Below are 14,360 nucleotides of genomic sequence, written 5' to 3'. Positions count from 1 at the left end.
GCATGTGTATCTGCTAGTGTTGAAGGTGTTTTAGAGAACAATAGGTACGCATGACCACTTCCTTCATAGCACCCTCAATAAAAAGACTAGCTCCTTCATAGCATCTGCAGAAAAACATTTCTGGAGCTGCCACTGCAAGGCTGATGAAACGTTACTCAGACCCCACCGCCCTCTGTGGCCAGAATATTGCACTTGCAACTTCAGAGTGCTGAGTCGCCACCTGTGAACTAATAAAATGGAGCTGACATAGCTGGTGCTGCAGTCTGCTTTCAGCACGTTTCCCCCATGTTTTAGATCATAAGCTCAGCTGATTTGTTTGATTCAGTGATGAATCACTCCTGTAGACATGACGGCTGTTAGATTAAGGTGTTAAAAAGACAAAAGCACAGTGAGGTTTCACTTTTGGTTTGAAACGGACACTAGGAGGTGCTAAAAGCAAGCAAAACAAGCAAAAACCCCTCCCATTAGCTTTATGTCATCTTCAGCTAAAGTCATTAGAAACTGGCAGAGGCTGACTTATGGAGGAGCTCTGATCATTTACAAAATGATCTCATCATTTTTTTAACCAACTAAAAGCTCATCTTTTAACCAAATCTGTGATTTTTGCCTCAGTACAAGGGCAAAATAAGTGATGAGTTGGACCTGAAGAAGCGGATCCAGTCTCTGGAAGAGTCCATGGAGGTCCATGAGAGGATGAAGAGGCAGGCGCTGGCAGAGTTTGAGAGCTACCGCCAGAGGGTGGAGGACATGCAGCTCTGCACTGAGGCGCAGGTACAGATGAATCAGGTCTGTGGGGGAATGACCCAGCTGCAGGTCATCTTCATCATGTCTGCTCCTCATCCTGCTGGGAGGCTGGAAACAGATTTGTTGTGTAGTTTAGTCTTCAGCAGAGATCCACAAGGCCAAAGTGTTGAGTTGAGACTCTTTTTGTGCATTTTATTAATATTGTGAATGAAAAAGGTTCCATTTATTTTATTATCATATTGGCTTTGAATGGAGAATTCGGATAAACTAAGATGATGGCATTTTTTGGAAAAGTTGCTGGTGAAGATTATCCATCACCTGCATCATGGCAATTCTACACTGAAAGACAATTGGACTTCTTTAAGTCCCACTTTACTCACTTAGATTTTTGCTTTTTTTTTTTTTTTTTTTTTTTTTTTTTGCTGTAAGAATCAAGTATTTTTCCTTTTTAATTAAATAAATTCAAATAATGTGTCCTGATGTTGTGACAAAGCCTTTCATTCAGCTGGCCTTTAAAACTTTGAACAAAATAAACATTTTCACAAACACAATTATCGCTAGTAGAAGACATTCACATTTCTTTAACCACCGAGGCATGAAAGCAGGAGGTTTTCCAGTAACTGGAGCTGTTCTGATCCTATCTTTATTTTGAGCAGAAGCAGCTGTCAGTCAGCTTTAACTGCAGCTCCATGCCATTAATGCAAGCTGTTGATCGTATAATTATCCACTTTTTAATGAAAACAAATGCTAATGGTTCTTCCAGATTGCAAAGCCAAATGAAGTCTGACGCCTGAGAATGGATGTAAATCCAAAGATGTTTGGCTCATAATTGAGTTTTGTCCATAGATGACTGGGACACTGTTTGATATTTTTCTTCTCCTAATGACACAATAAACCTCAGAGTTTATTTCTCAGATAGTTTTTGTCTGGTGGTTGTTTAGTGCTAAATTAGAGCCGGCAGGTTGGCAGTCAGACGAGCAGAATCCCGCGGGCCGGTTCTCCACCTGCTTCAGACCTTTTCAAAGAGTAACTAGCTGTGTCTGCAGCTCAGAAACCCAAAATCAATCCCTCCTCTGGCTCACTTTCACTCCTGATATTTTTCGGTCTATTTTTTTGGCAGCACACACAGCGCGTGGTGTCCATGTCAAGGGAGGTGGAGGAGATGAGACGGTCTTTTGAGGAGAAGCTGCGTACGTTTAGCCAGGCCCAAGCTCAGTTTGAGCAGGAGAAGAAGGCTGCTTTGGAGGACCTCAAGGCTCAGCACAGACAGGAGATCCAGGAACTTCTTCGCAGCCACCAGAGTCAGAACGCAAATTACAGCAAAGACCAGGAGAAACTGGGACAGCTCCACAAAGCTGAGGTATAAAAAAATAAACCGCTCCTGGAAGCTAAAGTAACCCGCTAAAGCAGATGGAAGTTTAAGGAAACGGGGATTAGTGACGTCGGCTTGTTAAATGATTTTTCTGCTGCAGGTGGATTCCCTGACGGAGCGGGTGGAGGAGCTAAAACAAGACAAGAAGAGGCTGGTGGAGGAATATGAGGCCAAACTCAGCAAGGTACCTCCTAAGCAGCTGCTCGCACGCTTTCACTTAACCTTGGTAATTGGTTAGCTCCCTGGCAACTTCTGAGGGATTTATGGTTTATGCATTCATGTAACTCATTTATTCCTTCTGTGATGAATCTGATAAATGTGCTTGTATCTAATCTATTTATGCTCTTCTAAATCAAGTTCAAAGTACAATCTGAAAGTCAGATCAAATCTGTTATTTTTGGTCAGTTTTCTTGTTGTGTAATCATGTGTTTGTGCATCAGTCTGCTTTCTCTTGATTGTTTAGTTAGACTTATTTTAAGAGATGTGTTTTTTTTTACTAATTAAGCAGAGTCGCAACATAATTAAATATTTTCGAAGGATGAAATCAAAATTAAGGCCTTTTATTCTTTACAGAAATTTGTATAAAACGCCATTTTTAATGGTGGTTTTAAACTAAGATCATCTTATTTTGGGAAATGATGACATTTTAAATTTTACAATAATATTTGCTATCTCATGTAACTTCACAAGAACCAGCTACCAGGACACCAAATCTCAATAGAAGATCTGTAACGCTGACTCCAGCAACGTAAACGGGGCAGCACTAAACAAAGTCTGAGTGTTTAAAATGTTGTTACTGAAATAAAAAGCTGTGGTTTGCAGGTTAGTGAAGAGAAAAAGCAGCAGTTTAGGAGTAACAAATTTAGATTTGTACACCTGCTGAGTGCGTTCAGCCAGGTAATTCAATCTAAAGTTTTATTGGTATTGATTACTCTTGTGCAACTTTGCATTTTCACACAAGTGTCTCACACCCCAAAATGTTTCACGTTGTTTTCGGGTTGGTTTCTCTGCAGGCTCAGGCCTTTTACGAGCGTGAGCTGGAGGCCATGAAGAGAACCCAGCAGCTGACGGCCGACAACTTGCTGGCATGGAAGCGCACCGAGGCTGAACTGAGGCGAGAGTTCCAGACTCAGGAGGCGGCGCTCCAGAAAACCCTCGGAAAGCTGAGGGCCGAACTGGCCCGGGTCACGAATGAAGCTCGGGAAAACCGTGAGAAGTCCTACAAGCTGCAGATGTCGCTCACCGCAGCAGAGAGCACCAACAAGGTGAGACACAAGTTAAGATTAATATAAAATATATGGTAAAATAGTAATAAAGAATGAAATGGAGGTCAGGATGAAAATAGAAAAATTTAATTCCCCTAAAAAGTTTCAAGTCCTTCCCTGGTTCAGTTCCTGCTCTCTCTCTGGTGTGCAGCAGTTTTTTCTGCTAATGTTTTTATAATTAGGTTAGTAACGAAGGTTGAAGGCTATGAAGAATTTAGCTGCTAAATCTGGATATTCTCCTCAGAGATGGGCTGAAACTACCAAAGAAAACAGGAGATAAGCTGGTCCTAATTAAAGGTTCTGGTGGCTAAAGCAAGTTTTGTAAAACAAAAAAAAAAAAATCAAGTCAAGTTTCTATTAAGTTTTCCTGTGTTTTGCACCAGAACTGATCTGTTCGTGGTTTATAAAGCTATAAGTTACAAGTTTAGCCTTCTTCTGTATTCACGGCAGCACACGTTCAGGCTGTCAACAGCCCTTCACTGTGAAATGCTTTAAAGAAGCATAAATAGGAGCTCTGTGTTAATTTGTCAAGTGGATTTCTTTTTTTCTATATTTAAACTTTTTGAGCTCTCCGAGGCCTTTGGAGTGGATTCCCTTGATCGCCCTTGCTGCTTAAAAAAAGCTGACACGTGCTCCAGGGAATCGGTTAAGTAGGCCTGTTTTGTTGTGAAATTATTTCTGATTGCAGTTCAGACAGGAAGTGGTCTTCCCTCCTTGGTGCAACTAAGAATAGGATCAAGGTCAGTAGATGCTGTTGTGCGTCCGTGTTTGTTAGTTTCTTTAGTTATCAGTTTAATTATCAGGAACCCAGAGACAGGAAGGCAGAGGACCTCAAACAGATGTCTTATTTTTTGGAAACATGGGGTGTTGATCCAGATTTGAGCCTGAAAGAGGTAGATCCTGATGCTTTCTGACTAATTCTTTGTGTGTGTGATCAGGTAACTTGACAGTAATCAGTGTGTGAATGTCTCTCCTCATCCTTTAGCTCCTGCTGTGAGCTCATCGTTAGAAGATAATAGATTCAGATTTAACCTTGACACGCTCTCAGTTCATTTACATTTCATCCCAGTTAGACTTTTTATTAAGGATTTAAAAATTCACGAGGTTGCACCAAATCAGAAATGTCTCCCGAACTCATCAACTATCATCTGACCGACCGTTTTAAAGAAGCTCTGGCTGATGTTAGGATGCTACAGCTTACTGTTTCTGCGTTAGCTTATGATTAAGTAGGCAGATCACCGGAGAAATGCAAGTAAATGATGGTTTGGAGTTACCGAGACAGATGTAATTAATGGCTGAGTGTTCACAAGCTTCCACAGAAACGTGCATGCCAAAAATTACAAATTTTCCCCAGAGTAAAATCCACCAGTGAGGCTGTGTTAAATTACTCCTGTCACTGTCTTTGGACTAAATATTTCACACTCAAGAAAAGCCAATCTGCTTTGGCTGATGGAGGCTTTTCTGTGAGATAAAAGCAATTCATCATAAGTTTTTAAATTTAAATGGAAATGCAGAATTCAGCCAGGTCCTTAAGGGACTGTTAGACATACAGGTCCTTCTCAAAAAATTAGCATATTGTGATAATGTTCATTATTGTCTGTAACGTACTGATAAACATTAGACTTTCATATATATTAGATTCATTACACACAACTGAAGTAGTTCAAGCCTTTTATTGTTTCTAATATTGATGATGTTGGCATACAGCTCATGAAAACCCAAAATTCCTATCTCAAAAAATTAGCGTATTTCATCCAACCAATAAAAGAAAAGTGTTTTTAATACAAAAAAAGTCAACCTTCAAATAATTATGTTCAGTTGCGCACTCAATACTTGGTCGGGAATCCTTTTGCAGAAATGACTGCTTCAGTGCAGCGTGGCATGGAGGCAATCAGCCCGTGGTACTGCTGAGGTGTTATGGAGGCCCAGGATGCTTCCATAGCGGCCTTAAGCTCATCCAGAGTGTTGGGTCTTGCGTCTCTCAACTTTCTCTTCACAATATCCCACAGGTTCTGTACGGGGTTCAGGTCAGGAGAGTTGGCAGGCCAGTTGAGCACAGTAATACCATGGTCAGTAAACCATTTACCAGTGGTTTTGGCTCTGTGAGCAGGTGCCAGGTCGTGCTGAAAAATGAAATCTTCATCTCCATAAAGCTTTTCAGCAGATGGAAGCATGAAGTGATCCAAAATCTCCTGATAGCTAGCTGCATTGACCCCGCCCTTGATAAAACACAGTGGACCATGCACAACAGTGGACTGTTTCCTGTTAAAAAGTGGCTTGACCTGGGGAATGCGGCACCTGTGGCCCATTTCCTGCACACGCCTGTACACGGTGGCTCTGGATGTTTCTACTCCAGACTCAGTCCACTGCTTTCGCAGGTCCCCCAAGGTCTGGAATCGGTCCTTCTCCACAATCTTCCTCAGGGTCCGCTCACCTCTTCTCATTGTGCAGCATTTTCTGCCACACTTTTTCCTTCCCACAGACTTCCCACTGAGGTGCCTTGATACAGCACTCTGGGAACAGCCTATTCATTCAGAAATTTCTTTCTGTGTCTTACCCTCTTGCTTGAGGGTGTCAATGATGGCCTTCTGGACAGCAGTCAGGTCGGCAGTCTTACCCATGATTACGGTTTTGAGTAATGAACCAGGCTGGGAGTTTTTAAAAGCCTCAGGAATCTTTTGCAGTTGTTTAGAGTTAATTAGTTGATTCAGATGATTTGATTATTAGCTCGTTTAGAAATCTTTTCATGATATGCTAATTTTTTGAGATAGGAATTTTGGGTTTTCATGAGCTGTATGCCAAAATCATCAATATTAGAAACAATAAAAGGCTTGAACTACTTCAGTTGTGTATAATGAATCTAATATATATGAAAGTCTAATGTTTGTCAGTGCGTTACAGAAAATAATGAACTTAATCACAATATGCTAATTTTTTGAGAAGGACCTGTACATTACATCGTTTGTTAGAGTTGGGGCTAAAAACAGGTAAGCTGTGTCAGTTTAATCCAGACACAAACAAACTTTACATGTGGAGGAACAGCCTTTAATCTGTTTTTAAGTCACTTATCATAATTTAAACTTGAAGTTTGCATTAATATTCATTTTAAACAAAGTTTCTCTATATTTTAGTGCAACAAACATTCATGGTTGAATTGGTCTCTTGAGAATAAAAACACATATTCTGTTTCAGGAACTACACATACATGGTTCTAATTGTGCTGCTGAAAATGGCCCTAATCCAACACCAAAGCCCTGTGGCTTTGACCTAAATTAGACTGAAATAATCTGAGGATTGTTCTCTGCTGTCAGTTGAAGTAAACCCAGATTTATTACTTCTTGGGGGAAATTAGAACCTTTATTTCTAACTGACAGGGAACTTCTGAGTAAAGTCCTACTGAGATTTCTGAAGGTGTATTTGGGTTTTCTTTACAAAATAGATACTTAAGTGCATAAAAAAGCGCTCATTCCCTTGATTTGGTGCACACATCCTTCACTTTCGGAAATTAAACCATTAGTCGAGTGAAAGGTTAGCATCTTTTACAGGTGATCGGATGTCGCATGTTAAATGTGTTTCATCTCACCACATTCTCTTTCTTTGGTTACATTCAGAACAGTTGAGTGTTTTAGTAAATGGTGAAGCTTTTTTGTGACCCCATCTTTTAAGATTTACTGCCTCAGTAGGCTCAAACGAGTGTGGCGTTAAGAACCCCAGAGCGAGCACAGAAATCTGGAAGGAGAGAGGCTGATTTTCAGGCCTATTTGGATCCAATGACAGAGAGTGAATTATAGGAAGGACTTTGAGATTTAAGAGCTTTGTGTTTTTCCTTTTGCACAAAGGTTTGGAAAAGAACAGTGGAAATCACTGCAGGAATTTTATTTAAGTAAATTAGCTGCAGACATCAGCTTTCATCTAAATAAATCAAAAATGTGAAAGTCTGAGAGTTTGCATTAATAATTCATATTTAGTAGCTTGGACCTGAAACTATGAGATTCTGGGAGCTGAAATGAATCATGTGCCAGGAGAAGTTGATTACATCCTAATTTCAGCACCATGGACAGCTTCTTCACATTTCAATCCATTAAAAGTCTTTAACATTAATGAAAATGCCATTACTGTTTTTACAAAATGTTTCCAAAAGGCTCTCGAAGTTGCTTTAATCTGCACAGAGACACAAACGAACATGCACAGACAGTAAAGCAACACATGCATCAGTGACCATGTGATCTAAAGCCCTGGTCTACTTCAAAAACTGAAACTGCTGTCCACAATAAAATGTCTCTTTAGCTTCATATTGTTTCTTTTTTTGGACATTTACATTGACATAGGCAAGTCAAAATGTTAATTTCTGTCTGGGATTGGTTATTAGATGCTCAGAAAGCCTAACGATTGTGTTTGTGTGAGTAGACGGGCTTTACTTTTTACTTCTCTTTTGAAGAAATTAAATTACTGAGATCCTCAACAGGAAGTGGTGCTAATAAAGGATACCGCTCATCACTTTGGCCATTTCTCAATACCCAAGTACATTCGTGTGTACTTGAGAAGTATGTTCTTGCCAAGTACAACAGAAAGTCTGTTCTACCAAGTATGGGAGTACGAGCAGGGCATTTGGAACAGAACTGTACTCTTTTATGTCGGGGCAACAATTGATGCTCTCCACTACGGTTAAAAAAGACCTGAAATAAAAGTAAAAATCTAGTTACTGTGTACATTTTATTTTTATATTATTTGATCCACGTTTTAAATGTTGCAGTGTTTGTTTTATCAATCTTTCTTCCACATTGATAAAATGCAAGGTTTGTGTGCTGTTAAATGAAGAAAAACAGAACTGGAACTGTACTTGGTCCAACATCGATGGCATTTCACAAGGACAAAAGTACACCAGTTCAGAAAAGTACACGTATTGAGAAATGTCCTCTGTGCAGCACATCAAGTTTTTTTTACCACCTAAATTAAAATAAGAAAACATAGATGCTCCTTTTTTTATCGTATCCAATTCAGCTGTCAAAAGGTGCAACTATTGTCACAAAGGATGTCAGCCCACACACACACACACACATGCGCACGTGCAGATTGCAACTGGTGTGACTCCTCTGTGGTTATCATCATTCAGAGGCTTCATTGTCTTAGCCTTCCCAGCGGTAATTAGGTCTGAGGCGAGCTGTTTGGTGAGACTGAAAGATGTGAAATCACCTCTCATGAGTTCTTACAGGGTGCTAAATCACATTCTGTGTGTGTGTGTGTGTGTGTGTGTGTGTGTGTGTGTGTGTGTGTGTGTGTGTGTGTGTGTGTGTGTGTGTGTGTGTGTGTGTGTGTGTCCCTCCCTGAAGTCTAGTTCTTATTAACTGAGCAGCAGTCAGGATTTGAATTCCTGATCCTCCGTATTAATAATGTTCCATCAATATGCTTCATCTTGGACGTTTGACAGGTTTGTTTCGATGGCGGCAACATCCAGGAAAATTACATATAGAAACAAAAAAATGATTAAACTGATATGTTTTTTTTTAATAAAGAGGAAGTGTATATTTATCAACATAATCAAGTTTTTGTAAAGTACATCTGGATGCACTGGACACATCTTTAGTAATGGAACCCGGGGTCACTGTGTGTCTCGCGTCTTTTCAAACATCAGACACCCTCGCCCAGGCAACCCAACCTGGGTTGATCGGACGCCTGGGATAAAAAGGCTGTGCCTTTAGCAGTCTGGGAGGCATCAGTCTAGGGGTTATGCTGTTCTCCAGGCCTTACGCGTTGTTTTAAACCCCTTTTGAGTGTTTTAGAAGATCCATGTGATCATTTTGGTTTATGTATTGATTTTAAGGTTTACATCATAGTTTACTGACTTTGGGATTTTAAAACACTCAGTGTGTTCCTAGTGCGTTGGTTTTTATTATCAACTTGTGTTTTTTAAAACACCTTCTGTTTCAATAAAACTTTTAGCCTGGTGTTTTAATGTTGATAAGTGGTCCTTTAAATGTTAAACTTTTAGTCTTGATTTGTGTTAGGCATTATTTTATTAATGCTCTCCATCTTTCTACTCACTTGTTTTTAAAACCTTTTATGGCAATTAAACCCATTTTAAATCCACTGTCACATTTCTTATGTTGTCCCCTCCTTCACATTTTAACAACACATGTCGGGGACGTAACACTCCACATTGCATCTGTCCCTAGTTCCATTACTTTTAATGCAAAACCCAGTATAATCTGCTTTGTCACAGTTCTCTTTGATCTTTTTTAATACCATTTTTGCCAGTGTTTCAATCATTTTGTTTTGTATGTTGTGAGATGTGTATTTTGCATTTTCTGGGATGTTTGTTTATTTCGTTAATTTTGGAGTCTTTGGCCAGTGTGTAGTCAACCATTTTTAAGAACAGTCCTGCAGAGAAATCATCACCACTGGAGCTTTCCACAGTTCATTTACTGCTAGGAACTGAACTACTTCTCCAATTATTTTTACATAGTATCAGTTTTTTTCGATTTGAGAAGCAGCACCTGATGAGCCGGCTTCTGCCGCTAGTGCCTTAGCACTGTTGCTAGGTTTAGAAACCAGAAACCTGCGCATGTCGACTCGATTCACTTCAAAAACAAATGAAAGAAGAGAATGAGGCAAACTAAAACCTTGAGAAAGACTAACCAAATAATTCCAGTGACTGACAGCAGAAGAAAACGTCAACCAGTGGCTGAGCTCAGATAACAACGGTGCGTGTCTGTGTTCTGCTGCTGACTGGGAGCGTGTGAAGCGACTGACACAACAGAGAACGAAGTGTCTGGCCACACCTCCCTCTGCATCTACCAATCAGCAGCTACTTTGAAAGAGAGAGAGAGAAAGGCATTCTGACCCTTTTTCATCAAATTTTCAAATTTGGGATTTCTACATGTCATCACATTTGGGGGGGGGCAGTTACTATTTTTAGGGGGGGCATTGCCCCTCCTTGCCCATGCCTACATCCGGGCCCGCTCTGAGCAGTTCTTTTGTTTTGAACTCATCTCCAGGATTTAACCAAGCAGCTGGATGAGGTGACCCAGAACTCCGAGATCATAGAGATCCGTCAGAAGGAGGCCGAGTGTGAACTGGAAGCAGCCAGAGACAGAGTTCAGCAGCAGGCAACGGAAATACTCCTCAAAGCCAGTAAGAACCTGATCTGTTTCTCTGCTTTTAGACGCACATCAAACACATCCACTACCAGCTCCTCTTGTCTCATCGGCGACACCGTTTCAATGTTATTGCTGCAAATCACATCTGATGGCTTTTCTTGTCCCCCGAAAGGCAAAAAAAAAAAACTTTTTCACATCAAGATGGTCCAGTGTGTTCATCTGCAATACTAGTAATATTTTATAGCACATTGCATAAACATTAGTGTCTGTTTCATTTAATCCAGAATCAAACTCAGCTCATTTGCTTTATGATCCTCTTATTCAGTGGGAACACTTCCTCACTTCCCGTTTCTGCATCCTATTGAGAGGAACGCTGCTGTGTCAGCTTTTTGAAAGTATTAGTGGAGATTGTTGTTATAATTCAGGCTTTAATCTTGCAAATACAATTGTTTGGGATATTTTAGATCTTTCAGAAGGAAAATTTGTTTAATGGCAAGAGTAAATTGTTGAATTGAATGGCCATTTGTGTCAATAACCTATGGATAAACTATTTTTGAAAAAGGAAACATACTTTCTAAGATAACTTTGGCTACAAGGTTCCTTTTGGTGGCTGTTTGTTGCTGATCGTTTTATAAAAACTCAGACTTGGAAAGTTACAAACTGTAATTTGACGACGTCAGTCACATTGAGGAAATCAGTTAATGTGGATAATATGCTGATGCTGATTGCTGATTAAATATTTGCTTCTTCTCCTGCCACAGGTCAGATCAGCAGCCTGCAGGCCACTCAGATGACCCAAGAAGCAGCCATCAGGGACCTGGACAACGAGCGGAGCCGACTGAAGGATAAGGTGCTGAGGATGGAGGAGGAGAGGGAGGCCCTGCAGAACCAGAGCCAAGCCCTGGATGAGAGGCACAAACAGCAGATCCAATGCCTTGAGAAGGTGTGTGTTTGTGTGTTTAATATGCATGCAAAGCTGGAAGTAGCTGTTATAAATAATCAATAAGTCATCAAAATGCTCTGAGAGAACTTCTCTGTGGGCTCTGCTGCAGACCTGTGAGAGAATGATCTCTCACAGACCGCATGGGTCTTTTCATATCAATGTGTCAGTTTAAATCACGAGGGTGAAGATTGACACTACTCGAGTTTAAAAGATTTGTTTTAACGTCACTGTCAGACATTTGACTCTTTTTGTCACTCAATTTTACAGAAACCAGATACATAAAAGATCAGCAGAAAAGAACCGGCTTTTTTATTCTTTGTTCTTTATTTTATCCATCGTTGGTTGGATTTTATACTAACTAGTAATTTACAGATGCTTGAGGTTTAATAAAGTAGTGAAATGGTGAAATTAGAAATGCACTGTGATCAAATTTGGCCAATGATGCTGTTTGTCACAAGATGCATCATTGCCAAGCAGCAATACAAATCTCACTTTTTTTCAGTTTGTGAACCTAAGTGCTCCTTTTTACAAACTTCCAGTTAATCAGAAATAGAAAAAAATAGAAGTATTCAGGTAATTTTTATAATGCTTTAAGATAAATATGAATACGCCTAAATCCTATCAGCAGGTCAGAGCTGTAGAAAAATCTGACATTGGTATCCTCCCTCATATCAGAAGTCATTGCATTTGTTTTTCACACTGAAACTAACATTGAATCAGCACCATTTATGTTTATTCATAAAGGAACTGGAGCAATGATTTTGTTTCTGTGTAGATCATCACCAGTAAGAGGAGCGGTAAAGTCTTGAAAAGTCACCTTGAAAGTTGTTGAATATGACTTTTGCAAAGTTAAAGAACCTTCACTTTATACGTACTAAAAAACTGAATTTCAGTATAAAAAATCACATTAAAATAATATATTAATATTTGAATTTTAATTTAAAAAATGGCTAGAACTAGATTGTATTTAGATGAAAATAATAATGTAACTAGTACTGATAATGATTTAAATTGCCTCAATAAACTGATGCAGGATTATTTGTTTTATTTCACAATCGTGTGATTTCCCCAGGACAGTAATTTCCCTTTGAAGTTGGTGTTTAGCTCAGAATGAGTCTTTGGTTTGAATCAGTTATCTAAATCTAGACTTGTTTTAATGAAAACATGATATACATATACTTTGTGTTTCTGATGTCTTTTAGGAGCTTTTCTTTGAGTTATTTGGTTTGTTACAGAAAAGCTTTTTCAGGTTTCTACAAACTAGAAAAACAAACAAAATTTACATTATTTAAAAAGTTGGAATTTTCTGTGAGCTCTGTGGAAGCCCGTCCATCACGTTCAGCAAACAAAAAATAAACAAGCTGCTTCTTTTTTAAAGCAGACAGCTGAAAGGTCGGGTGATTTGTGGAAGAGTTTAGTCAGCAGACCAACCGCAGCAGGCCATAAATGTCAAGTGTTGCTGCTTCATGTGTGTTTTCCCATCCTTTTATCTCTGACATTTGTGCAGCGTAATCCTCTGGGAGAGCTCTCCCACAGACCCAGAATGCTCTGAATTTCAATGCTTTCCTTGGGATAATGTTGAATCCCACCTTCTGTTGGTTCTAACCAACTTACTTGATTTTTTATACTTCTCATCTGTGGAGCTTTCAGAATTAATGTGAGCAGACTCACTCACGTCTCTGTTTAGGTTCTTTGTTGTCCCAGTTTTAAATCTGCAACATTACAGGAAAGTCATTTCCTCCACTGGAGGCTTTATTTTTGTTTGATCTTTGATTCTGAGTCATCTGCTTTCCTCCTGTCTGCAATAGAACCAATTAACCTCCCAAGATGTTCACTTTCTGATGTTCACGTCAAACTGTGGAACGTTTTCCTCCACGTCCTTGTTACCATATAGTAACTCAGCAGTCCTGCTCACTAGGACCAGGCTTGACAGTAAATGTTACTTCATTAGTGATACCATTTATTTACTTGTTATAGACCGCCACCAAATGATAAATGAATCGACTGATGTTCTTCTACAACTAATTAACATTTCAGATCAACTGAATTCAAGATGGTTACACCAGCCAAGTGACATTTAAATGTGATCTATCTAATGCAGTCAATATGAAATGGTATTAGGCATTTTAACTCATTCACTGCCAGCCGTTTGCTGATCAGTAAAGGCCTTCGCTGCCAGCGTTTCTTACCGATTTTACCCACAGTGATGCAGGGGACTGTTCTGTTCTGGTCCTGCTGGACCTGACTGCAGCCTTTGACACTGTTGACCATCACCTGCTACTGGAGAGGCTCAGAGACTGGGTAGGCCTATCAGGATCTGCTCTGGAGTGGTTCTCCTCTTATCTTTCTGAGCGTTCCTTTTCGGTGGCCGTCTCCAAGTTTAGGTCCTCCACCACCTCTCTTACCCATGGTGTCCCACAAGGTTCTGTGCTGGGGCCTCTGCTCTTCCTCCTCTATCTGCTTCCTCTTCAGCACATCCTGAGCTCCTTCAAAGTAATCTCCTACCATCTTTATGCAGATGACAACCAACTGTACATCTCCTTTAAGCCCCATGAGATGTCTAAGCTGCAGCTGTTACACACCTGCTTAGACTCTATCAAAACCTGGATGGCTGGGAGCTTTCTACAGCTGAATGAAGATAAGACTGAGATCCTCATCTGTGCCCCAGACAAGCTGGTTCCCAAAGTCAGAGACTATCTTGGTCAGCTTGCTTCTCACACCAAACCTTCCGTCAGGAATCTTGATGTGACCTTTGACCCGGCTCTCACCCTGGGTTCTCATGTCAGTTCTCTTGTTCGCTCTTCCTTCTTCCATCTCAGGAACATTGCTAAGCTGAGTCCCATTCTGTCTCGCTCTGAACTTGAGACAGTTCTCCACACCTTCATCTCCTCACGCTTAGACTACTGTAACTCTCTTTTCACGTGTCTGAGCAGAACCTC

At 40.1% G+C, this 14,360-nt stretch overlaps 1 protein-coding gene across 5 annotated transcripts in view; it reads left to right on the top strand.

Annotated features, from left to right (window-relative positions):
• The window catches only part of fam184ab (family with sequence similarity 184 member Ab), a 173,715-nt gene that overhangs the window by 103,045 nt on the left and 56,310 nt on the right, over window positions 1-14,360 (top strand). For 4 of the 5 annotated variants that reach the window (XM_015947564.3, XM_015947562.3, XM_054748092.2 and 1 more), the window contains exons 3-8: window positions 613-771; window positions 1,865-2,104; window positions 2,217-2,300; window positions 3,130-3,381; window positions 10,377-10,512; window positions 11,240-11,421. In XM_015947564.3, the coding sequence (XP_015803050.3) occupies window positions 613-771; window positions 1,865-2,104; window positions 2,217-2,300; window positions 3,130-3,381; window positions 10,377-10,512; window positions 11,240-11,421 (1,053 nt within the window). The remainder of the gene's footprint in view (window positions 1-612; window positions 772-1,864; window positions 2,105-2,216; window positions 2,301-3,129; window positions 3,382-10,376; window positions 10,513-11,239; window positions 11,422-14,360) is intronic. The other variant, XM_070543886.1, reaches the window with a different exon arrangement.

The sequence above is a fragment of the Nothobranchius furzeri genome, chromosome 2, assembly GCF_043380555.1.
Source record: "Nothobranchius furzeri strain GRZ-AD chromosome 2, NfurGRZ-RIMD1, whole genome shotgun sequence".
In the NCBI taxonomy this organism is placed as follows: domain Eukaryota; kingdom Metazoa; phylum Chordata; class Actinopteri; order Cyprinodontiformes; family Nothobranchiidae; genus Nothobranchius; species Nothobranchius furzeri.
The sequence above is the reverse complement of the archived record's forward strand: the minus strand, read 5'-3'. Positions and strand labels throughout refer to the sequence as shown.